The sequence below is a fragment of the Lepidochelys kempii genome, chromosome 7 (genome assembly GCF_965140265.1).
Source record: "Lepidochelys kempii isolate rLepKem1 chromosome 7, rLepKem1.hap2, whole genome shotgun sequence".
In the NCBI taxonomy this organism is placed as follows: Eukaryota; Metazoa; Chordata; order Testudines; family Cheloniidae; genus Lepidochelys; species Lepidochelys kempii.
In genome coordinates, this window is record NC_133262.1 from 69481993 (window position 1) to 69508611 (window position 26619).

Below are 26619 nucleotides of genomic sequence, written 5' to 3' on the forward strand. Positions count from 1 at the left end.
GAAATATTTAGAAGGTTTGAACTCAAACAGCGACATTGAGCTAATTGTGTATAATAAAGATAAATAAAGTAAGCACTGAAAGTGACCTTTATCTGGGTCAAAGCTAAGTGTTGTCTGAGATAATTAAGTAACTCATGAAGTAGGGAAAGTAAAGCTACAGAGGTAGTATGCTGTAGTATTGCTAATTTATATATGTTAAGAGTAAAGGAAAACCAATAACAGTAAAAAATACCTCAAAATATGTGGTGCATTTTTTTGTTTTTTTGTTTGTAGTTTTATTCATTCACTGCAGGAGTTCTTGAAGACTGATTACCAAAGTCCTGTTTCCTGCCATTCATGAGAGACTAAGTTTTTAGGTAGAAAATTAATTTTATATTTAAGATACACTGCTGGCATTATCCAATATGGTAGCTGGCTGCCATCTATTTTGACAGAATAAATACTCTATAGATTAAATTTTCAATAAAAAAAAATTCCCTGTTAAATTATTTAAATCCAGGATTCTGTTCATTTGAAAAGGTAAAAGATATCCTTTTGTACTCCAGGTCTCTAAGGGATTTGGTGAGGAGCAGGGGAGAGAGCATTTCACTTTTGAATGAACAGGACTATTTCAGTTTACACCAACTGACAGTCTAGGGTTGCCAACTTTCTAACTGCAGAAAAGCAAACACTCTTGCCCCGCCCCTTCTCCAAGGCCCCGCCCCCACTCCATCTCCCCTCCCTTCCTTGCTTGCTGTCCCCCACCCTCGCTCACTTGCTCATTTTCACTGGGCTGGGGCAGGGGGTTGGGGGTACAGGAGGGTGTGAGGGTTCCAGCTGGGGATGCAGGCTCTGGGGTGAGGCAAGGTATTAGGGGGTTTGGGTGCAGGAGGGGGCTCCAGGCTGGGACCCAGAGGTTCAGAGTGTGGGAGGGGGCTCAGGGCTGGGGCAGAGGGTTGGGTTGCGGGCTCTGGGAGGGAGTTTGGGTGCGGGAGGGGGTTCTGAGCTGGGGGAGGGGGTTGGGACACTGAAGGGGTCTTGGGGTGTGGGCTTCAGGCGACACTGACCTCAGGCAGCTCCCAGGAAGCGGAAAAATATCCCTCTGGCTCCTATGTGGAAGGGCAGCCTGGGGACTCTGCATGCCTCACCCCCGTCGGCAGGCACCACCACCCCTGCAGCTCTGATTGACTGTGGTTTCTGGCCAATGGGAGCTGTGGAGCCAGGGCTTGTGGTGGTGCCTGGGGCAGCATGCGGAGCCACCCTGGCCACCCCTCCAGCCATCTCTCCCCCTAGTAGTCAGCTGGATATGCCTGCCACTTCCCGGGAGCTGCACGGAGTCTGCCTGCCCTGCTGGTGCTGTGGCCAACCATACGTTTAGTGGCCTGGTCAATGGGGCTGAGTGGAGTCGCCAGGGTCCCTTTTCAACTGGGGGTTCTGTTCGAAAACCAGATGCTTGGCAACCCTATGACAGTCTGGCCTAGAGGTTGGTATTTCAGCAGCCCACTCAGATGGTGAATACAGAAACAGGGGAAATTTACAGACTAGTGTCAAAAGAAAAATATTGCATATAGAAATTGGCAACAAAACAAAATACTACAAATTTTACTGTGTTGAATTTGTTCTGTTTTTAAAATAATAAAATGAATGAATGCTGCAGTATAGGGACTATGGTAGGAGAAGAGGGAAAATTGAGGAACAGGGTAAAAAAGGAAGCAGGTTCCAGCCAGGGTTTCCAAAATGGTTCTGAACACAGGTTTTCCTAGTCTGCACTTAAATTGTGGCCAATCAACACTGCTTTGATTGCATCATTTTCTGATGCACATTGTCTGCAAGAGCTTATTTTTGTAGCACAGGCAAGTCTTTAGAGGGAGTCTAAATTAGTGTAACTTGCACTGTCTTCTCTTATCCTGAAACTGTATGCTCACAAACTTGGATGCCCTCTAGTCCTCCATAGACTCTCTTCAACTTACTTAGCATCACAGCCACATGCTAATGAGTATCTTACACCCATACCTCTCACTTCACTTCTAAGTTTGTCCCACTGGGCTTGATTTACCTCACACACCAGTTTCATGCTGGTGTAAGTCCGTTAAAGTCAATGAGGTTGCTCCTTCTGTTGTTGATAGGAAAGTCAGGTCCACTGAGTCTAAACAGGTCTAAGTTAGTGTAACTCACATGGGGAGGGCTGGAAGAGGGGAGCGTAGCAAGAAAAGTAACTAACAGAAGCATTTAGAATGCATACGTGAAAGTAGGTCTAAGGAAATCTAAAGGAGTGTAATGCCACCATCCCTTCAAATTCAAAATTTGTTCCTGAATGCCTCTCTCCACTTTTGAGATGGTTCTTTCTGTTCAGGCTTTAGGCTCCCCATTGCAACATTGTGGCAAAAGTTTACAGTATTGTTAGGCTTGCAATAACTGTGTTTGGCCTCTGTCCTAAATACTAAATAAATAAATAAGCACATGCCTACGCAAAGGAGGCACTGTCAGATGCAGCATTAGCATCTTTGCCATTCTGCACCTGCTGTTGAAGCCGCATTACGCATTAGGAGCTAGGCCAGGTTCCATCCTGTCTTATCTTCTTGAAGTCAGCCCCCTGCACTCAGCAGCAGCAGGGGTCACAGCTGAAGAGGAGCAGCAGCGCTAGTGCATCTGTTGTGGAGGGCAAATGTAGCAATGATATTGATGACACCACTAATTTATTTAGTAGATGGAATTTAGAAAGGAATGAGGATTCATCTCTCATCATCACATTATTTCTCAGCTGTTTATTGCCAAAGCAATAGGCATAGACTAAGGGTTGCTAATTTTAGTTTCTGTTCACTTCAGTTCACTTGATTATGCCAAATAACAATAAAAGCCCTTAGAACTTCTGTAATGTCACTTTGCTATAGTTAATTGAAATACATATTTTTAGTGCTTTTTAATAACTAAATATCTAGTGTGGAATATCTTGAGTAATTGCCACTGTAAAAAAATGACATTGTAAATGTCATTATACATTTAGATTTCACATGATGGACATATGATAGGAATGTCTTGGAGAGATAGTTGTGAGTTGATACACTTATACCCTTCTATACTTGTATTAGCAGAATAGTGTATTAATGGAATAATGTGAATAAGATTAGTGGAAAAGAGTGAACCAAGAAGTCCATATTTCAGTGTGCTTGTAATGGCTAATAATAGTATGAGACTGAGAAGAAGTGGAGTTAGTCTGGGAGATGAGTATCTATCTATACATGGCCTAACTTTTTTTCTAACCACGTTAAAATCCATGTAATAGATTCTCAAAGCATTCATGAGTAGTAGTATGTTCCAGTCTCTATAGTGATCTGTGCTTGTTGCAAAGTTGCAAACAAAGGGCTTGTAAAATACCACTGGAAAAATTGTTTAATCCCTATAAGTGGGATTGAATACTACAAAAATATATTCGTGGAATAGATTATTTGATGGAAAACAGCAAAATTTACTGAGTACTATGTTAATCAAACACTGTTTGACCAGTTCCATTTATCTGAGAACTGAATCCATTTATTTAGAGAACACCATCGCTCCGTTTATTATCCCAACTCTAACATAGAATCATAGTATCATAGAATCATATGTGTGCCCTTGTTGCCAAGAAGGCCAATGGCATTTTGGGATGTATAAGTAGGGGCATAGTGAGCAGATCGAGGGACGTGATCGTCCCCCTCTATTCGGCATTGGTGAGGCCTCATCTGGAGTACTGTGTCCAGTTTTGGGCCCCACACTACAAGAAGGATGTGGATAAATTGGAAAGAGTCCAGCGAAGGGCAACAAAAATAATTAGGGGTCTGGAACACATGACTTATGAGGAGAGGCTGAGAGAACTGGGATTGTTTAGTCTGCAGAAGAGAAGAATGAGGGGGGATTTGATAGCTGCTTTCAACTACTTGAGAGGTGCTTCCAGAGAGGATGGTTCTAGACTATTCTCAGTGGTAGAAGAGGACAGGACAAGGAGTAATGGTCTCAAGTTGCAGTGGGGGAGGTTTAGGTTGGCTATTAGGAAAAACTTTTTCACTAGGAAGGTGGTGAAACACTGGAATGCGTTGCCTAGGGAGGTGGTAGAATCTCCTTCCTTAGAAGTTTTTAAGGTCAGGCTTGACAAAGCCCTGGCTGGGATGTTTTAGTTGGGGATTGGTCCTGCTTTGAGCAGGGGGTTGGACTAGATGACCTCCTGAGGTCCCTTCCAACCCTGATATTCTATGATTCTATGACTCTATGATCTCCAATGTGAACAGTATTATTAATGAGAGCGGAGTGACTACTGCAAAAAGTCTGTACATTTTTGTTTGAATTTTTAAAGGAATTTGCTTAGATTGTGTGAACACACCTTCTTTGTGTTTGCTTTCCATAAAAATTCAAGTGAACGCTTTTATTGGCAGGAATTTTTGCTAAAAGAATGATTTTTAAGCAAATAGGCTCCTATTCAGCAACGCATTTAAGCACATGCTTAATTTGAAGTATGTGCTTGAGGCTCGTTGATTTCAGTGGGCCTCAGAGTGTTTTGTTGAATAGCTTTACAGCTTTAACATAAGCAGATTGTTGACCAGGAGCCATACTGCAGAATATTTATGGGAAGTCAATTTCCAACAGGGGAACAGAAACATACCATGTGACTTATACGTGCACTCAAAATGTTGAATTTTGAATTTGAATATTAAATAGTCATTATGAACTACTCGTAAACAAGCTACAGACTAAGAATTATTAACGAGGGCACAGCTGAAGCAAAAGCTTTTAAAATTGGGATGCATATTCATGGCACATTTTTTGTAGAATTCACCCTGCTCCAGCTGTGAGTCATAGTGCTTCAAAAGCACAAAATAGACCATAAAAAATGGAGAGCTCCTAATCTTTCGCAAATGATGTGACTCATTCAGTCCCAGCACTACATGAATTAATCCACATCTGTATTAAAAGATCTAGAGTTAGAATCCTGTCAGAACTGCAAAGAGGGATTTTCCTGAGTCTACATGGAAATATAAAAGGCAGTACTCTACTTTCAGTAAAAAGATAACTTTGGCATGTTTAGAAAAGTGTAGGGACTGGTAAAGTGATCCAGAATAACTAAGGCCAAATCAAATCTCAGCCCAGATTCAGAAGCTCCGCTGTTCCAAGGTTCCAGGCTGGTTGGTCTCACTCTTACAAACTGTGTAGATTAGTTTCAGAGTAGCAGCCGTGTTAGTCTGTATCTGCAAAATGAAAAGGAGGACTTGTGGCACCTTAGAGACTAACAAATTTTTTCGAGCATTAGCTTTTGTGAGCTACAGCTCACTGGGTTTTCCTGGACATGACCTTTTTTTTTTTTTTTTGATCCTCTGCCCTCCGTTGGGTGGATTTTTCAAATAAGAGGAAATGTTGGGGATTTTTGCGGAGCAGATGATGCAGCTCAGAAAAAGCCGTCTCCACATTCCGATTGGTCCTTCCCCTGCATCCACAACTGCTGGCAAAGCCAACCCATCCGCTCTGGGGGGCACCGTGAGCAGGGAGGTAAGGTGGAAGGCGGGGTGAGCGGGGCGATGAGGCGAATGTGGAGGCAAGCAGCAGGTGGATGGGGGGAGGGGGCGAAGAGGAACCCCCCTACCAGAACGTCCCCCTCCCCCTAATCAGTGTGCCCCCCCCTCAGTACCTGCCACAGATTAGATGTTTTGGGGTGTCCGGAGATGCTGGGGGGAGGGGAGAGGAGGGAGGGCGGGTGAAGTGTGCTTGGGGGAGGGGGGGGGGAGAGGTGGAGCAGGGGTGGGAAGGGGCGGGGTGGAGCCTTGGAAGAAGGGGAGGAGTAGGGGAGCATCCTGGGCAGAGCCAGGGGGAGTCCCCCACAGCAGATTAGAAACTCGGAGCCTATGTCCTGGTCACCACACCCCCCTAGGGGCGGCCCTGACTGCTGGATCTCACCCATCCTGGCGTGGCCCGCTGCAGGGCCTCAGAGCCTGACTAGGAGGGGTGACAGGGCCAAGTCCCAACTCCCCACCCTGCGATGGGGGAGAGGCCTTCAGGGAGGACTGACTGATGGGCTGGCACTGTGTCCCTGGCCTGCGCTAGCTGTCCTGCCACTGTGACAGGAAACATGATACTGCTCCCCACCTTGAGTGTGAGGCTGCAGGTACCCCCTCCAACTCCCTCCAAATACCCCCTCCAGATTCTCCCAACTGTACCCCCTCCAAATACACCTTCCCAGTACACACATTCCCTTCCAGCTACCCAACTCCTTCCCCACCATCCCTCAGCAGTGTCCTTTGTTTGGGAACTTGAAATATGGTAATCCTAGAGCAGATTCTTCTCACTGGTCCATCACACCTGAGTTGAAGGAGAATGTGCCCTCCCTTGCTTCTGGCAATACTATAACCTAATAGGAAGGATGAGGACAGGGTGGTGAACTTGGACTCAGACTCCTGAGGTGGGGGTTTAATTCCTGGCTCAGCCACAGGTTCGTGTGTGACCTTAGCAAATCTACACTGTTGCCTCAGTTCCCAATTTGTAAAATAGGGATAATATTTCCCTGCTTCACAGGGAAGATAGGATAACATCCATTAATAATGGAGAGGGGCTCAGGTACTATGTGATAAGGGTCTGTCACAGGCTGGCAGGCCCTGTAAGGCAAGCTATGCTCAGCCTTACCTTTAGCCAGACAGCTATCTTCCAGCTGTGTGTGATGGAGATGTAATTATAATGTCTGAAGCCAGCTGCAGCAGATCAGACGGAGGATTATTTAAACAGAGCTCAGGCTAGGAGGAGACCCAGAAGAGACAAACAAGGGGAGTTGTCTCTCTGGGAAGGGCCTGGGGAGGGTAGGCTGGAAGAGTCACAGAAGGAGCCAGCTGGCTATGGCATGGGGGCTGAGAGAAGGCCTGTAAGTAGCAGGAAGATCCCTAAGGGAAGCTGCCAGAGTTCCCAAGGAGGGGAGGCAGTAGGGAAAACCTGCTGGGAGAAAGCTGCATCCGAGAAGCTCTGTAGGGCTCAGGAGTAGGGGCTAAAAAGCAGAGGGCTTCATGCAGTCCAAGAGGGGTGGACTAATTTTTGGTTTAGATATTTATTTGGATGTACAGTTGGGCATTTTGTTACCTTGGAAGGGATCTGGGCTGCCTGTTTCTCAGCTGGAAGGCTGAATGGTGTATGAAGACAGATGGCCTGCGGGGGTACTGGAGGAGAAAAGCCCTGCACAAATTGCACCATAACACAATGGGGTGCACTGATGGCGTGTGTGCATCTTCACAGGACCAGGTGAATACTTAGAGAGAGGCCAACCTATGCTTGCGATTCATAGAGTGTAAGGCCAGAAGAGATCCTTTAGTCTGACCTTGGATGATTTTATGCCCAGTGGCAGTGAGGCGTTAAAAATACACAACCTGTAGCACAGAGTATCTTCAGGCAGTCAAACAGGAAAAATAATTCATTCATACAATGAATAATACCAGACGTCCAAGCTCCTTCTGCCTTCTTATTGACAGGATAGGAGATGGAAGGCTACAATGTGTTCTGAAAAATAACAAGTAGTGCAGAGATTGTAGCTGCTGCCTGTATAGGCACTCAGCATGACAATATCTGTGCTGGTCTTGACCCCAGCATCAGCATAAAGAGCTGGAGAAGAGACATAGTGAGGTAGGGCACTGAGAATAAGGATTTAGTTACCCAGCCTTGTGGCAAGGACAAGGAAACAAGAAGTATTAGAGATACAGGGCCAAATGCACCCTTATGCTTCCGTGAGTTGCATTCTGAGTGCACAGAAAGGCACAGCAAGATGAGGACCAACCGCATGACTTGCATGATCCTGCTGACTGCCTTGAGTGAGCTAGCTACGGAGAGGGGACCATGGATGGCCTCTCCCCACCCTTTCATTTCCCCTCACCGGCCCTGGGTATTCCAGGAATAAATTTAATGCCACTGACCTTGGATTGTTAACTCCTATGAGTTCCCACTCCCCCTCGGTGGATTTTCTAGAGGGAGGTCAGTGGAAGCTGGGGACAACATGACAGCACAGCTCCTGCAGCCATTATAAAAATATAGAGCCTCCGTCAGCTTTTTCAGGAATCTGTGGGTGTTGGGAGGCTTAAATCCTGTCTTACTCTGAGAAGTGAGACAGGGAAAACTGTGCTCTTTTCTTACTGACAGAATGTTCAGTAAGAGGCCCTGCAAGCCCGTATGTATTATTGTATGGTTTTTCTGTTACTTCTGTAAAGGAATCTGTAGTGAGGACAATTGTAAAACGCAAAAAGACACAATTCAGCCCAGGTATCACTATGTATATATGTGATAAAATATAAGAGGGAGGAAGGGTTGTTAGTCAGAGACCAAAGTTACTCTGGAAAAGACTTGTGAATGTTAATGTTACACCGTTCCTAAGAATGCCACTCTTCATACACAGGGCGACTCCCTACATGGTAAAAGTGTCACAATATCTTTATATTGAACAGGAAAATGTAGTTTAGGTTACTGGCCCCTACCAATACACAAGCATTAACCAAAGCACAGATTGTAGACACCTAACCATGTCTCTGTTGAAGTACTTGTCAATGGCTGAGTGAAATGGAGTATGTAGGTGCTTTTGCTTTTTTTTCTTGCCATTCTCCCCCTTCTTAGATATAGGCAGGCTATCCAGGGAAGTCCAATATATCTATACCAGTGGATCCTAGAGAACTCAAGATTCTTTACTGTATTCAGAACTCTGGTTCTGGCTGTGATACAGCTGTGACAAATGATGACTGTTCTCTAACATTATTTACTTACCATGCAGCATTGCACTTAAGACTTATCTTCATTGCTGCTGATGGCATTGTTACAAAGACAATGACCATATTTAGAGCAAACAGGGTTATGTGCCTCATATTCTTAAAGATAAAACATAAAATCTTTCCAGGTAATACCATTGACCCACTCAAATTACATATAAGAATCACTTCACCTGTAAGGTGAACAGTGAAAACTGTTTCTCTGTTTTCCACAGTATGCAGTAGTTCAGTACTCCACCCAGCTGAAAATTCAGGGTGAATTTTTAGGTAGACCCAACGTATTTACCCAAACTGTAATTCTACCAAGTGTATAGATAAAAACACCAAACTGAAACCGGATTCTTAGAAAAAGAATCCAATTATTAAATCCAATCTCTTTATTTGCTTCCACTCTAGCACACCCCTTAGCCTTTGATGTTACTAAAGCTCCAAAGTTTGTGGACATTTGTTAGTCCCTTGTTTGCTTATAGATTTTCTTGTAAGGTCTGCTCTTTCTTTTATTATTTCCTGGCTCAACTGAGTGTTTCGATAATTCACATAAATCAATATATACTTATGCTTATTTCACCTCAAGAGTGAAAACCAGAAGCATACAAGCAGCCTCATGAAATGTGGCTGTCTAGCAGAATACCTGCATGCATGCATTGCCAGTCACAGGTATCACTGAGGAGGGAGAGAAGCAGTGTATGTGGTGCATACACAACTATGTACTACACATTCAGAGCCTTCCTTGCTTTTCAAAAATCTTGTATGCACTAAGAACTGCACAGTGAGTATTCATTTATCAACTCACTTTTTTTTTAGTGCCTCGAGCCCCATTTTGATGTTTTTTGAGACATAAATATCTTTAGGCAGGCAAATTATTCCAGTTCAAAACAAACCCTTAACATCCAGCGAAACAAATATTGAAGAATCAAGCTATTGCCTCCAGTAGCAATTATCAATCCTGCCATGAGTACCCTGGCTTAGAAGAGGGCTCTTGGAGTTAGAACAAATATATGTATACTGTGCATTGCAGTGGCAGAAAGGGTATTGCTCCTCTATTCTTTTGATGGGAGAACACTTTTTCTTAAGAGTAAGTGAACGATATATTGCGGACAATAGGACTAGCACCCACTGAAAAGTACTATGAGAGAAAGGAAAGGAGTACTTGTGGCACCTTAGAGACTAACAAATTTATTTGAGCATAAGCTTTCGTGGGCTACTTATGCTCAAATAAATTTGTTTGTCTCTAAGGTGCCACAAGTACTCCTTTCCTTTTTGCGAATACAGACTAACACGGCTGCTACTCTGAAACCTATGAGAGAAAGGTGTGATAAGAATAAAAATATTTAGATTTATAGTGGACACAGTTAATATCCTCTATTGTTAAGGTAACAAAAACATTTCCATTATACCCTTTTGTTTCTAGGCTCTCATAATTTTTGGAAACATTCTCATCTTGGGCAGGTAACTGATTTAACCTCACACTAGTGATGGTGGTAATAGCTTCTGCTTTATGGGACTATCCCAGTAGTTGAATGGTGATGAAACAGCTGTGAAATTCTTAACTCTGACCTTTTTGAATACACAAATTCGAAATGAAGAGTGCCTAGGAGGCTCCACTCATGGATGTCTCACCTCTGGTGGCTCAGTCAAGGATAGCAGCCTCATCATTCCAGATTATGGATATGCCTATTTTATATGCTAGTGCGGCCCACCTTTTTTTTCAGTGAAAAATGCAGATTCAGCAACACTAAATCATTTTGTGAACTTGTCGGTTGTGCTGAGTTGTTCATTTTGAGGGAGACGATCAGAAAGAATCTAAACGTTTAGACATTTTCAAAATGAAACATTTCAGTTTTTTATCTGAGACAAACTTTTGTTTCAAAATGTCGATATTGTTTTAAAATTCACAACCTATTAAAATGGTAGACATTGAAGCCAAAAGTTTAGATTTTGCTGAAACGAAACACTTTATTCAACCTGGAAATGAATTTTTTTTTACTTCAAAATTGCCACTGAATTAAAAAAATCTGTTGTTCATTCTGCTCTGGTTACATGTCCCCTCTGTGACAATCCACAGAGAATAGGACTCTGTTAGGGTATGTTTATACTGCCTGCAAAGCCCAGGTCTGACTCCAGTTTGAGCACAACCTCTCTGTCTGTCCTCATGTAAATCAGTCTGACCCAGATCAATAAGCACTCAGAACCCAGGTCCTAGGGCCCTGCTCATGGGTGGTGGGTCAGAACCTGAGTCCCACTGAAACTGTGGTCCAAGCCCTGTCATTTTGCAGTGTGAGTGCAGATCAAGCTGCTAGACCCAGGTCAGAAGGTCTGCATAGTGCAATATGGATGCAATAGCATGGCTATGAGACCCGGGTCCAGCAATAGTAAATCAAGTTTTACAATGTTGGGTGGATGCTCAGGCGTAGGCTTGGAAATACCAAGTCCACAAGCCCACGTGCCACAGATCCGGGTGTACAATGCAGTGTAGACATACCCTTACAATCCCTACTTACAGAGCTTGGTTCTTGAGTTGTTGAGACTCACATTTTATACTGCTTTTCCAAAGCACAAGGTGCCCAATGTCCATTCTGTCACTTTTAACCCATTTTCTATTTTTAAAAAGTGGGGTGGGGGAGTGAGACAGAGGAAAAACAGCCAAACAAAAACCCCACAATTGGAAGCATTCTTTATTCCAAATTTAGTTTTTATCACCAAGTGTGTTGAAAGTGACTGGCAGCTGGGACTCACACAGATGGTGAAAGGGCAGCGTAGCACTTGGGACTGGAGAAGTGATCAAAGTAGCCCAGGGAACTTATTTTTAAAAAAGAAAAATATTAATATACTCAAAACGGTAGGGAAAGGGTGTTCATAAACTTTAGCCTAGTGTTCTTGGTGATCCTTCTCCTAAGAACTGTTTTCCATAGTGGAAAGATACCCTGCATATATCCAAGAAATTATTTTTATATTCTTCTAAGGAATATTTTAATTTAAGGAGCCGTAATCTAAGAGCATTAGTTCTCACAGTATGCCGTTGAGCTCTGATCCAACAAAGCACTTAATCGTGTGTTTAACCAGGTGAATAATCCCATTGAATCCAGCTGGTCATATGCTGAAATTAAGCATGTGCTTCAGTGTTTTGCTTGAACAGGGCATTGGTGGCTGAAGTCATGAAGCCAAAGACTGAGTGTCTCATAATGCAGCCCAAGCAGGCATCAAATGCATGCCCTGTAATGGTTTATTGCTATTAACCTGTATTCTACCCATTCTCAAAAGAAGTGAGATTGGACCACTTGTGTCTTAGTGTCCAAGTCTGGCAAGCTTTCCCCAACTGTGGGTCCATACCTGATGCCTCAGAGGCATGCATCCCTATGACATGCTGTGACGAAGTGGGGTTTTATTCATCTTTTTATGTTTGTTGCATGTGAGTCTTACGGTCCTATATTAATACTGTGTGTACCTCCATTTCCCAGTGTACTGCACCAATATTTTGGTGGTGGGAATTGGGTCTGTGATTTTTTTGCTGAGGCACTTGGAGCAGGTGAGGTTGCCCAGCTGTCCGCACCTATGCAACCTGAGACCCAGGAGGGAGGCGCGATCAGGTGACACCTTTTGCCTGGGAAGCAGGACAAAGAGAAGGAGGAGGAGCAACGGGGTGGGGGGGTGTCGGAGGTCGGATCGCTGTTAGCTTGGCAGTCTGCTTGTGGAGGGGACTGGAAGAGGGGGAGTCTAGGCTGTCTGGCCCAGGAGTCCCCAAGATGGACTTGGCTGAAAGTCACTGATTTCTGTGATAGCAAGCTCTGTTCTATGCTATGTTCCAGTCAACTAATAAACCCGTCTGTTTTACACGCTGGTTGAGAGTCACTACTGGCTGAGGTGTTGGGGTGCAGGGCCCTCTGGCTTCTCCAGTAGTCCCACCTGGGCAGACTTGCTGCGGGAAGCACATGGTGTGGAAGGGGATGCTGAATGCTCCGAGGTCAGACCCAGGAAGGTCAAAGTTGTGTAAGGTTATTGCTCTGGAGACAGTATGCTCAGAGAGATGAGGCATGCTACACCAGAGTCCTGACTGGCTTTGTATGGAGTAGTTCCAGAGAATTGGCCCGGTGATTCCGTGACACATGCCTAATATACTATGTAGTTTTGGAATTAAGAGCATTAATTCCTGCCCAGCCCTGGCGGTGGTGAATTTAAGACCTGAAATAAGAGTTTAGATTTCCTTTATCTTACACAACTGCAAAGGACATTAGCCAAACCATTATTCAATCCTTTGATGGCATTTTGTGTGTTGGAATCTGAATATTTTTAAAATCAGGTAATAGAGAGGAATGAATGTAGATAATTGTTCTATAAAGAAAAGGGTAAAGAGCCATATATATATGTCTAAAACACAAATGACTCTTTCTTCCCCACCCAGTGCGCCGCTCAAAGGTTGCAGATGAGGAAAGGAGCCACAAAGCACGCAGGGCCCGGGATGAATATCGACGACAATCCTTACGAGCCATCCAGAAAGGAAAAGTGGCTGGCTTGAGTAACCTGTTCAAGGGGACCAGCCTGAATAATGAACCAGTGATAAAGCTGAATAGCAACAATCCTAGCCCACTAATGACGCTCACTACACCAGCCAGGTTTGTTCTTATTGTAGGTGGCTCAAAAAATTGATCCTCCATTCATGTGCTTTCCACCTCCATTTTAATAAGTGCTTCTTTTATTTTATTTTTTATTTTATTTTGTTTTATTTGAGATTCTCTACAGTGTTGCTCTTGACCCTGAATAGAAAGGGGATGTTTTAAAAAGATCAATATGCACTGAGTGCATAATGTCAATTAAATGGTGTTTGTTTTTAAAAGGACCTTGTAGCATCTACAAAAAGATGGGTCTTTAAAAAGTCAATGATTTGATAGGAATGCAAGGCTGGGATAGAGAATCAAACAAATTCTCAAGCAAACCTTAGTCCTGCAGCCTAGAAATAACTGCTGCTCAAGAGCTCTTTGACACATTTTACAGAGGTGACAACTCCTAATTTCAGTAGTTTTGAGTTTTCTTATGGCAAAATTAAGGGTCTTCTGAGTTTTTTACCTATTGATCCTTCATCTTTCTCTTTCGTAAATTCCGTGGATTCCAGAAGTGAAAAACAATCCAACACTGCATCCCATCTGCTCTGAAATTTATCAATTGCTCCTTGTGGGTTTATATGTTGCCATCTGACATTATTAATTAGGCTTGGTAAGATGAACAAGATAACAAGAACTGGGCAAGGTGGTAAAGTAAAAAAAAATGCACATTCAGGGAAGAAAGAGTAATTCAACTTTTATTTTCCTTTTTACTGCCAAGTCTTGCAATTACCAGTCAATGTGCTTATGATGTCTGGCAGCTCAGCAGCACCAAAAGGACTTCAGTCCCTTCCTGCTTGGGGTTTATGTTCTGTTTTGACAAGCAATCTCTTTGTCTTGTTTATGTGAGATATGGAAACCCACTGCAGATGGGTTGTTGAAATTTCCAGTTTGAGGAATCAAAATTGTTCTGTCTGAAATGTGGTGGGATTGCTACACTTGCAATCAAGCCTCTTGTCAAAACAATCTTCTCATTTTTATTTTCTCAAACCACTTACATCAAAGTGTCTTCTCTGAAATAAAGTAATAAACACACTAATAAAGATAGTAAATTTTGAAAACTAGTGGCTATAGAATCATAGAATATCAGGGTTGGAAGGGACCTCAGGAGGTCATCTAGTCCAACCCCTGCTCAGAGCAGGACCAATCCCCAATTAAATCATCCCAGCCAAGGCTTTGTCAAGCCTGACCTCAAAAACTTCTAAGGAAGGAGATTCTACCACCTCCCTAGGCAACGCATTCCAGTGTTTCACCACCCTCCTAGTGAAAAAGTTTTTCCTAATATCCAACCTAAACCTCCCCCACTGCAACTTGAGACCATTACTCCTTGTCCTGTCCTCATCTATCACTGAGAATAGTCTAGAACTATCCTCTCTGGAACCACATCTCAGGTAGTTGAAAGCAGCTATCAAATCCCCCCTCATTCTTCTCTTCTGCAGACTAAACAATCCCAGTTCCCCCAGCCTCTTCTCATAAGTCATGTGTTCCAGACCCCTAATCATTTTTGTTGCCCTTCGCTGGACTCTCTCCAATTTATCCACATCCTTCTTGTAGTGTGGGGCCCAAAACTGGACACAGTACTCCAGATGAGGTCTCACCAATGTAGAATAGAGGGGGATGATCACGTCCCTCGATCTGCTCGCTAAGCCCCTACTTATACATCCCAAAATGCCATTGGCCTTCTTGGCAACAAGGGCACACTGCTGACTCATATCCAGCTTCTCGTCCACTGTCACCCCTAGGTCCTTTTCCGCAGAACTGCTGCCTAGCCATTCGGTCCCTAGTCTGTAGCTGTGCATTGGGTTCTTCCGTCCTAAGTGCAGGACCCTGCACTTATCCTTATTGAACCTCATCAGATTTCTTTTGGCCCAATCCTCCAATTTGTCAGGTCCCTCTGTATCCTATCCCTGCCCTCCAGCGTATCTACCACTCCTCCCAGTTTAGTATCATCCGCAAATTCGCTGAGAGTGCAATCCACACCATCCTCCAGATCATTTATGAAGATATTGAACAAAACCGACCCCTGGGGCACTCCACTTGACACCGGCTGCCAACTAGACATGGAGCCATTGATCACTACCCGTTGAGCCCGACAATCTAGCCAACTTTCTACCCACCTTATAGTGCATTCATCCAGCCCATACTTCTTTAACTTGCTGACAAGAATACTGTGGGAGACCGTGTCAAAAGCTTTGCTAAAGTCAAGAAACAATACATGCACTGCTTTCTCTTCATCCACAGAACCAGTAATCTCATCATAGAAGGCGATTAGATTAGTCAGGCATGACCTTCCCTTGGTGAATCCATGCTGACTGTTCCTGATCACTTTCCTCTCATGTAAGTGCTTCAGGATTGATTCTTTGAGGACCTGCTCCATGATTTTTCCAGGGACTGAGGTGAAGCTGACTGGCCTGTAGTTCCCAGGATCCTCCTCCTTCCCTTTTTTAAAGATTGGCACTACATTAGCCTTTTTCCAGTCATCCGGGACTTCCCCCGTTCGCCACGAGTTTTCAAAGATAATGGCTCTGCAATCACAGCCGCCAATTCCTTTAGCACTCTTGGATGCAACTCGTCCAGCCCCATGGACTTGTGCACGTCCAGCTTTTCTAAATAGTCCCTAACCACCTCTTTCTTCACAGAGGGCTGGCCATCTATTCCCCATGTTGTGATGCCCAGCGCAGCAGTCTGGGAGCTGACCTTGTTAGTGAAGACAGAGGCTGTCATAAATATAAAGGGAAGGGTAAACCCCTTTGAAATCCCTCCTGGCCAGGGGAAAGCTCCTCTCACCTGTAAAGGGTTAAGAAGCTAAAGGTAACCTCGCTGGCACCTGACCAAAATGACCAATGAGGAGACAAGATACTTTCAAAAGCTGGGAGGAGGGAGAAAAACAAAGGGTCTGTGTCTGTCTGTATGCTGGTTTCTGCCAGGGATAGACCAGGAATGGAGCCTTACAACTTTTAGTAAGTAATCTAGCTAGGTACGTGTTAGATTATGATTTCTTTAAATGGCTGAGAAAAGAATTGTGCTGAATAGAATAACTATTTCTGTCTGTGTATCTTTTTTGTAACTTAAGGTTTTGCCTAGAGGGGTTCTCTATGTTTTTGAATCTAATTACCCTGTAAGATATCTACCATCCTGATTTTACAGGGGGGATTTCTTTATTTCTATTTACTTCTATTTTTTATTAAAAGTCTTCTTGTAAAACACTGAATGCTTTTTCATTGTTCTCAGATCCAAGGGTTTGGGTCTGTGGTCACCTATACAAATTGGTGAGGCTTTTTATCCAACATTTCCCAGGAAAGGGGGGGTGCAAGTGTTGGGAGGATTGTTCATTGTTCTTAAGATCCAAGGGTCTGGGTCTGTAGTCACCTAGGCAAATTGGTGAGGCTTTTTACCAAACCTTGTCCAGGAAGTGGGGTGCAAGGTTTTGGGAAGTATTTTGGGGGGAAGGACGCGTCCAAACAGCTCTTCCCCAGTAACCAGTATTAGTTTGGTGGTGGTAGCGGCCAGTCCAAGGATAACGGGTGTAATATTTTGTACCTTGGGGAAGTTTTGACCTAAGCTGGTAAAGATAAGCTTAGGAGGTTTTTCATGCAGGTCCCCACATCTGTACTCTAGAGTTCAGAGTGGGGGAGGAACCTTGACAGAGGCAAAAAAAGCATTGAGTACATTAGCTTTTTCCACATCCTCTGTCACTAGGTTGCTTCCCTCATTCATTAAGGGGCCCACACTTTCCTTTATAATTCAGCCTGAAGTTCTCAGCTTTCTAAATGGAATTATTTACTACAGAACTGGGTGTTTTTTGGTGTGAATTACTTACAAGTAGGGCTGAGAAGACCTGAAATAAGTTTGTATCCTTATCCAGCCCTTGTCCAACGGTGTTTATCCATCTCCAAGTCACATCTATGTTTAAAAATCGGTATTGTTTGTTTTTCGTATCTTTTAAGGTATCTTTTTGTCATTGTGTATGACTAGATTGTGACTCAGACTATATACCTGCTGAAGGGAATCAGGGGAGTAAGAACTCTCCTTAAACCCTTGTACAGGCTACCCTGATCTTGGATCTGCATGCTTAGGAATAACATCTACTTTGTACGTGTGTGCAGGAGAAAGGGGGTTAGCACAGTATCTCTAGAGGGCTTGAGTGTGAGTCACAGTGCTTCCAGAGGTTAATCCTGGGCTGGTGCAAATTTGTGCACTGCCTCTTCAGTTCAGGGCTACCTAAAGTCACAGTGAAATGATGTTATTTCTCTCTGTGATCTCTATTTCTTTCGCCTTCTATGTTCTTTGAATAGCTTGTCTCGGTTTTTATTTCCTCCCCTCGTCCTTCTTTCCTGTCTATTTTTCCCTGCTGATTTTCTCTGTGTGTTGAAGCATTTTGTTCCTTTTACTAATCATCGTTTGTCTCTATCTGTGTGGTTGTTTTTTTTTCCTTCTGCCTCTACCATGCTTACTTTGTCTACTGTAGTTGTGTAGAAATCGACTGGGAGAAATTTCATGATTTGGCCCTAGGCAGAAAATTGCTATAAAACCAGCCCTTTTAATTCATGCTCAAACAGTTCCCAAAAGGCTGTTTGGAGTCCTGTTTATCTTCTGCTCTTAAACAGAATCAGAGAGAAGTGAGCTCTGGACTTTTGGGTCCAGGAGTGGGTAAACTGTCTAGGCGACCCATACAAAATCTTTAAAAGCAGCAATATCTGGGGAATTAACACGCTGCCTTCATGTGTAGTTGCTTTCTTCTCTGTATGGATAGCACTGTAATCTCTCTGTTATCATAATGTCAGAGCATCTTTTCCATGTATTTAATTTGAATACTCTGGTATTGGTTTGCATATATTTCTGTGTTTGCATTGTTTTTATTTTACTTTTTTTCTGCCTACAAAAATAGGTATTTGGGAATAATTTTTGGTTGCTTATTTTGTTCTTTCAGCAAAGATTTATCTAATTGTGCAAGTTGCATGCTCTTAAAATACACCAGATGTTATAAAAGATAGTTCCTTTGATCTCTGCCTTCACGAGTTCAGAGGCCATTTTCAGAGGGTGGGAAAGAGGAATCCAGAAGGGGGAAGTTTTGGGGCCCTGAGAAGAAAGCATGCATAAATGGGCAGCAGTATATTTCATCTACTGGAGTTCCCTTCCCCTTCCTCACTGGGTTCCATCTTTTGGTTCAAGTGGGTCAGGCTCAGTTGAGTGTGGAAGAGCTCTTGACCCTCTGTGGGCTCTGCAACATCCACATCCCCCTCCTAAACAAGCTGACTTTCATGTTGCAGTTGTGTGGTCCCTTCCTCCAGATGTTGCGAGGTGTCCATTGTCATTTGTGGGGCGGTGATGGGGTCACCACTCAGTATGGCATCTAGCTCCACATAGTAGTGGCAGCCCTTGAGGATAGCACCAGATTTTTTGTCCCCTGCTTTGTCTTTGGGTAGGACTGATGCAGTTCTTCTCTCGTTGCCAGACAGTGCTAATTGTCCCTGTTGTACCTCTGGCCTTCGCAATATCCAAATAAACGTCTTTATTTCTGCTGCAGTTCCACATCTGGGCTTGTACAGCCCCTCTACTCTCACAGGCTGATGAAATCCAGGAATTCTTTCCTGGACAGGAAGCAGCATGAGGTTTACCTGAGCTTTTTTTAGCTATAGCTTTACCTGGAATAATACCTGAATTCTAGTATACCAAAGGTAGGCTAGTAGGATGAGAGGAATTTCCAAACATATTGGGGATTTTAAGAGGTGGGGAAGCTTCCCCTAGGCAGCAGAGTTCAAAAATTTGAGAAAAGCAGTCACTGCTGTGGGACCAGGGGCCTTGCAGTTCTTTTGCCGGAGGACAATTTGTACCGGTACAGGTAATGCAGCATCCACACAGGCATTATACTGACGAAATGGTGCTGGTACAGGATTTATGCCATTTGGGGAGGTGGTTTAGCTTGAATGGGTTTTGCTGGCAGGACTCAAAACTGAGAATGGATGTGTGCAAGGATGTGCCAACAGAAGGGAAAACTGGTAAAACCTTGTAGCGTAGACCAAGCCTTAGAGCATATCCGATTGATATTCTGACTTAGGTCTCTGTCTTGCCACTTGAACTGAGACTCCTTGGGGTCAGCTTTAGGTGTTCTGCCATTTACGCTAAAGGCCTAATTCTGCTGCTGTTGAAATCAGCAGCCAAAGGTTGCCTGCAAATATGGATCATTAAATTATAGCTCCATTGTAGGTAGAGCACAAGGTGCGAGAGCTAGAAAAATGCAGTGAGCTAAACAGAAACGGAGGACTTACAAGATGCATAAGTAGGGACATAAGACCTGTGGAGCAGTAGTAGAAGTAGGGGGAAGGAAAGGCACCTCAGAGTGACATTGCAGAGAAATGTTTTCTCTCCATGTTTTCCTGTGGTCAAGGCATGCCAGTCACAATGGCTGAATCTGGCTTAACTTGCAGGGGATTCACACAAAAGGTAAAAAGTAAGGTTTTCTGCCTGCAAATAATAATCTCTTGTCTATGAAAAATTAAAAGAAATCGGAGTGAATAATAGAGTAGGTTGAACATTTTCCATTAAATCTTATTGACAGAAAATGGGTATTGGACAAAACTGACGTTTTAGTGATGGAATTTCTTTTGTCGAAAATGTTTGGATTTTTATGAGAAAACAAATCCGCACCTTCCCTACCCAAAAGAAATCTGGTTATTCAATGAAATCCAAAAAAATTGATAAGTGGGGGGAAAAACAGTTGTTTTTGTTAAAATTTTTTTTTTTTTTGCTGTGCGAAGGAAAATATTCCCAGTGAACTCTAGTGATTAGCCTCTGTTTCCCCTACTCTATGATCATGGTGCGAGTTATTTTTTGTACTACAGCTGCATGACGTATATCTCCCGTTGTTTGTATTTTAAATGTAGGAAAGCTTGGGAGCGTCCTTCTAGACCCAATTCCAGAGAAATCCTCATTCATTGGTTCAAGGAGGAGCAGCTTCCACGACGTGCTGGGTTTGAGAGGAACACCTGTGCTGTTGCGCCCTGGTTTCATGGTAATTGAGTTATCTTTATTCTTTCATATAATTGAGCCTGAAGGACGTTCTGGGTTGAAGTGGTGGGTTACAAAATATCTTTTTTTTTTTTTAAAGAAACACAATAGGCACTCTCAATCACATCGCTAGTCGGGAATAATCTTGTTCACCTTCCTTACAGAGGTTGGTATAAAATGCGTTTCTGACTGACAAGTAATGTCTATCCATTATCTTTATCATAGAGAGACTATTCTTCCCCATTTTCTTTTCCTCTGTTTTGTAGTCCAATTTGTGACACTTACCAGTTGTCCTCCTATTTCTCAGCATTATCAGAGCCTGAACTGCTTAAATGGAGATCTTGAATAACATTTGGGACAGATGTATGTGTAACACTGACAGACCTCGGTCGTTGGCTGGCAGGATCGAACCTGGGACCTCTGGAGTTTAGTACATGAGCCTCTACAGCATGAGTGAAAAGCCAATTTGCTGTTAGCTAAGGCTGTAGAGCAAACTCATTAATCTCTCTCTCTCTCTCTTTCTCTCTCTCTAAGTCGTCTCAGTGCCACTAGATGGGACAGAACACCACACCCCAAAGGTGTATGGGTTAAACGTGCACACATGCAAATCTCATTTTCATCTTGCATTACAGACACAGTTTATACTTGCTGTAATTATACAGGTGGGAACCAAACATTCTGGCTATTAGTATAAAGCATAGCTGACACAAAAACTTCTATTTATGAGCTTGAATGTATTTTAGATCCAAGTCATAATACTCTTTTCCTCTGAATGTTAGGAATTAGAGCATTATAGTAGGTGTGGTGGGCCTGACCTTTGTTTGACCCCAATTGTCGTTTCTTATTATGGGGTTGTGTTTTTAGAGAATCCCTCACTTTCCTTGAGAGCTCTTTGACAGGTGAGCCTCCCTCACTCCCTGCTTATCAAGGCATAAATAAGTTAAATGTACATATGGAGAATCATATCTCAACTAATCATCTGTTACAAGCAAAAAATGAAGAAATACAATTATTGTCAGCTCTTGTCTGTCTCCAGGTTGTGGTTCCAAATCTTTCTCACTATACATAAGTTCTTACTTAAATATTTTAGAACACATCAGCTAGCTGCTATTTTCAATGGCTTGGTGCTTCAAACAAAAAGAAAGAAGTGGCTAGCTCGTAAATATTATACATTTCCATTTTTTATGAGCAGTAATGCAGATGAAAGATGGGCCTGTAGATACAGATATTTGACATGGGATCTCTCTAAGAGTTAGTTAATGCAATAATTGTATGTTTTGTAGTTTTCAGTATATGGGGAAGGGCCTCCTGGGTGACTAAGCATGCCTCTCAGTTGTGCCAAGGTTTTAGATTGATGTGGTAAATTTGCTCCAGTTTCCAGCAGCCTGGCTGCCACACCTTATAATTCACCTCCCCCACCACTTCGATCACTTCTTAGGAGTCTCTGCCGCTGGGCCAAAAGTTTACTCTCTGCTGTGGGCACGAGTGCCATCACCCAGTCTCCAGGCTGGAACCGTCAAACCTTTGCTTGGTGGTTGTAATGGGTCTCCTGTGCTTTCTCCAAGTGTTCCCATACAATGGGCGTAACTCTGGCTATACGATCTCTTATCTGCAGTACATACTCGACTGTGTTCCTTCCGGGATTTGGCTCCTCTTCCTGTCTTCTCTGGCTATATCCAATATGCCCTGGGGGTGGCGCCCGTATAGTAGTTTGAATGGAGAGAAGCCCATGGAGGCTTGTGGGACCGCCCGGATGGCAAACATGAGGTAAGGCAGAGGGTATCCCAATCTTTCTCATCCCAGTTTACCACTTTCCTGCTCTTGGCCATTGGTTTGAGGGTGGTATACAGAAGTCCGTAGGGCTTGTACGTGGAGCAAAGAACAGAGATCTTTCATCAGCTTGATCAGTCAATATCTCCTTGAGTAGCCCAACCTCGGCAAAGATCTGCACTAACTCCTTAGCTATTGTCTTGGAAGCCGTGTTGCATAGGGGGACGGCTTCCGGGTACTGGGTTGCATAGTCCAGGACAACTAGTACATGTTGGTGGCCCATGCTGTCTTCTCTAGGGGCCCTACCAGATCTATGGCTATTTGTTCAAAAATTATCTCTATTATTGGAAGAGGTACCAAAGGGGCCTTCAAGTGTGGGCAAGGGCTATGCAGCTGACACTCCAGACAGGAGGTGCAGTACCGCTGGACATCTTTGTGTACTCCTGGCTAGAAGAACCTCCGCAGGATCCATGCCTGGGTTTTCTCTACCCCTAGGTGTCCTCCAAAAAGGTGACTGTGGGCAAGGCTCAATATGGATTTTTGGTGCTTTCGTGGCACCAGAAGTTGCTGTATCTCTTGCTCCTGCATTTGCACAACCCAGTACAGGAGATCTTTCTTCACTATAAAGTAAGGTCTCAGGCCGTAGACCTTCCCATCCACAGGTATCCTGTCTATCTCAGCCACCTTTCTCCTGGTGTTGTTATATCTGGGGTCCTCTGCTTGGTCCCATCCGAAAGTTTCTCCTCCAGGACTAACCTGCCTGAGCTTCCAGGGGCCGGCTTCTTCTTCTTCCAGCGGCTCACCGCTGTCACAGCTGGGGCTAGCCTCTGGCTCACCTTCCACAGTCAAAGTTTCTCTGTCTGCTGTCCATGTCTATCTGCCTACTAGGGAGGTCCTCTGGCCCTGGGTCAGGATCTGGGTTCCCAAGGCCTTCCTCTCTTTTGGTCTTCCGGGTCTTTCTGGGAGCAGGGAACAGATCCTGAGAAATCTCAGAAAACATCGGGGGTTGACATTCCCACGGTGACAAGTCATTGCCCTCACTGTCCCCTCCTGCCTCCAGCCTTTCCAGGAGAAGTAAATTATCAAACCCTGGATAGTCCCTCCCAATGACTATGGGATATGGGAGTTTAGGAACTATGCCTACTGTCACCTCAATGGGGTTCCCCTGAATCTCTATCTCTACTGAGATGGTGGGGTAATAGCTTATGGCCCCATATACGCATGTCACTGCTACTTGTTTGGCCTGTAGCAGCTGGCTACTTTTTACCAGCTTACCCGATATGAGGGTGATAGCACTCCCAGAGTCCACAAGTGCTGTAGTCTCCACCCCGTTTATTCTCACCAGCCTGGTGTAGTTATGCGGGGCTACTGCGACCCCTGCGAGGTGGATAAGGGAGCATGGAACCTCCCAATCCCCCAAGTTACATTGCATAGGCTTCTCAGTGCTGGGACACTGTGCTGCTATGTGTCTCCACTCCCCACATGCATAACGTCTATAATTGCTTCCAGTCACTCCCCTATCACGTGGGTTAGGGGGTTTAGTCTCAGGGTTCCCCCCCTCAGGCCATTCCCTTCCTTCTGGGTTCCTAGCTGGTTTTCAGCCGCCCTCTTCGACCACCTAGGGCTCCCCGGGGGTTTGGCCACCCAATCTTCCAGGGTTGGGGTGAGGTGCTTGCTTCACAAGGGGCCTTCCGTGGGAAATCGGTCAGTTCTCTCACAGTCATCCGTCTTTCTATCAGCGTGATCATTTCGTGACAGGTGGATGGATCGTTCTGGCCTACCCATTTGCGGAGATCTGGCGGCAGTTCCTGCATGTGATGGTCCATGACCAAAGTCTCCAAAATCTCCTCCGGACTGCATACCTCGGGCCGTAACCACTTCTGCACAAGGTGTATGAGGTCAAATAGCTGGGATCTCAGAGGTTTGTTCTCCTGGTATTTCCACTCATGAAACCTCTGGGTCCATATTGCTGCCATCATCCCTGATCGGGCTAGGATCTCTGTCTTCAGCTGGGGATAGTCAGCAGCATCCTCGGCAGGTAGATCAAAGTAGGCCTTCTGGGCACCTTTGCACAAAAAGGGTGTGAGAATGCTGGTCCACTGCTCCTGGGGCCACACCTCACGCTGAGCAGTCCTCTCTAATGAGAGGATATATGCCTCTATGTCATCTTCTGTTGTCATCTTTGTCAGACAACCAGTGGCCCTCAGGGTTCATGTCCTGTTGGACCGCCGGGCCTGGGTGGTGAAGATCTTCAGCTGGTCCACTACCTCTCACAGGAGGGCTTGATCTTGGGTTGCCTGGCTCACCAAAAATTGGTTGGTTTCCTGCAGTAGCTGCATAGGCTTCTGTTGCGCCATCGCCTGAACCTGGGAGGCCTCCTGTTGGGGCACCGTGGCTTGCACCAGAGCTCTCACCACCTCCTCCACTGTGGTACAAAACAAAAACCCCAAACCACAGTGCACTCCTTTTTTTAAACCTCTTTTTCTTCTGCCACACTGTGAACAATGTTTCAGAGTGGTAGCCGTGTTAGTCTGTATCAGCAAAAATAATGAGGATACTTGTGGCACCCTAGAGACTAACAAATTTATTTGAGCATACGCTTTCGTGGGCTAAAACCCACTTCATCAGAAGCATGCAGTGGAAAATACAGTAGGAAGATATATATATACACAGAGAACATTAAAAAATGGGTGTTGCCATACACGCTATAACGAGAGTGATCAATTAAGGTAAGCTATTATCAGCAGGAGAAAAAAACTTTTGTATTGATAATCAGGATGGCCCATTTCTAGCAGTTGACAAGAAGGTGAGAGTAACAGTGGGGTGGGGATGGGGGGGGGCAGAATAAGCAAGGGGAAATAGTTTTACTTTGTGTAATGACCCATCCACTCCCAGTCTTTATTCAAGCCTAATTTAATGGTGTCCAGTTTGCAAATTAATTCCAATTCAGCAATCTCTCATTGGAGTCTGTTTTTGAAGTTTTTTTGTTGTAATATTTTGACTTTTAGGTCTGTAATCAAGTGACCAGGGAGATTGAAGTGTTCTTTGACTGGTTTTTGAATGTTATAATTCTTGATGTCTGATTTGTGTCCATTTATTCTTTTGAGTAGAGACTATCTGGTTTGGCCAATGTACATGGAAGAGGGGCATTGCTGGCACATGATGGCATATATCACATTGGTAGATGTGCAGGTGAATGAGCCTCTGATAGTGTGGCTGATGTGATTAGGTCCTATGGTGGTGTCTCCTGAATAGATGTGTGGACAGAGTTGGCAGTGGGCTTTGTTGCAAGGATAGGTTCCTGAGTTAGTGTTTTTGTTGTGTGGTGTGTGGTTGCTGGTGAGTATTTGCTTCAGGTTGGGGGGCTGTCTGTAAGCAAGGACTGGCCTGTCTCCCAAGATCTGTGAGAGTGAGGGATCGTCCTTCAGGATAGGTTGTAGATCCTTGATGATGCGCTGGAGAGGTTTTAGTTTGGGGCTGAAGGTGACGGCTAGTGGCGTTCTGTTACTTTCTTTGTTGGGCCTGTCCTGTAGTAGGTGACTTCTGGGTACTGTTCTGGCTCTGTCAATCCATTTTTTCACTTCAACAAGTGGGTACTGTAGTTGTAAGAACTCTTGATAAAGATCTTGTAGGTGTTTGTCTCTGTCTGAGGGGTTGGAACAAATGTGGTTGTATCACAGAGCTTGGCTGTAGACAATGGATCATGTGGTGTGGTCTGGATGAAAGCTGGAGCATGTAGGTAAGTATAGCTGTCAGTTGGGTGGTATATGTGGTATATAGGGTGGTGTATATAGGGTATATAGGGTGGTGGTTATGTGACCATCACTTATTAGCACTGCAGTGTCCAGGAAGTGGATCTCTTTTGTGTGGACTGGTCCAGAATGAGGTTGATGGTGGGATGGAAATTGTTGAAATCATGGTGGAATTCCTCAAGGGCTTCTTTTCTATGGGTCCAGATGATGAAGATGTCACAATGTAGTGCAAGTAGAGTAGAGGCATTAGGGGACGAGAGCTGAGGAAGCGTTGTCCTAAGTCAGCCATAAAAATGTTGGCATACTGTGGGGCCACGTGGGTACCCATAGCAATGCCACTGACTTGAAAGTATACATTGTCCCCAAATGTGAAATAGTTATGGGTGAGGACAAAGTCACAAAGTTCAGCCACCAGGTTTGCTGTGACATTATCGGGGATACTGTTCCTGATGGCTTGTACTGTGAACAATGGATTTCACCGTTAACACCAGTTGTGACAAAGCTCTGACCTTGTCTCAGTGGGTCCCACGCTTCCAGGTGGATTACACTAGCCTCAGAGTTTCACTGTAACCCTCCACATAGCCCTGATCTCTCTAGAGGCAAGGGTCACAGACTACTGAACCATTTTCATCATAAGCCAGCAAGGGAGGTAGGAAGAAGCAACCCTTCCTCGCACAGTTTCTGTTGTCTCACAGACCCTGTGATTTATCAGAGAGAGTGGGGGAGAAAGGGGGAGCCTGGGCCCACCCTCTACTGTGGGCTCCA

The 26619-nt window shown here is 44.3% G+C and overlaps 1 protein-coding gene across 2 annotated transcripts in view; it reads left to right on the top strand.

Annotated features, from left to right (window-relative positions):
* Positions 1–26619, top strand: part of SH2D4B (SH2 domain containing 4B) — a 106538-nt gene that overhangs the window by 46387 nt on the left and 33532 nt on the right. For both annotated transcript variants that reach the window (XM_073353287.1, XM_073353288.1), the window contains 5 exons: positions 13129–13280; positions 14221–14236; positions 14436–14443; positions 17493–17533; positions 20209–20336. In XM_073353287.1, coding sequence (XP_073209388.1) covers positions 13129–13280; positions 14221–14236; positions 14436–14443; positions 17493–17533; positions 20209–20336 — 345 coding nt within the window. The remainder of the gene's footprint in view (positions 1–13128; positions 13281–14220; positions 14237–14435; positions 14444–17492; positions 17534–20208; positions 20337–26619) is intronic.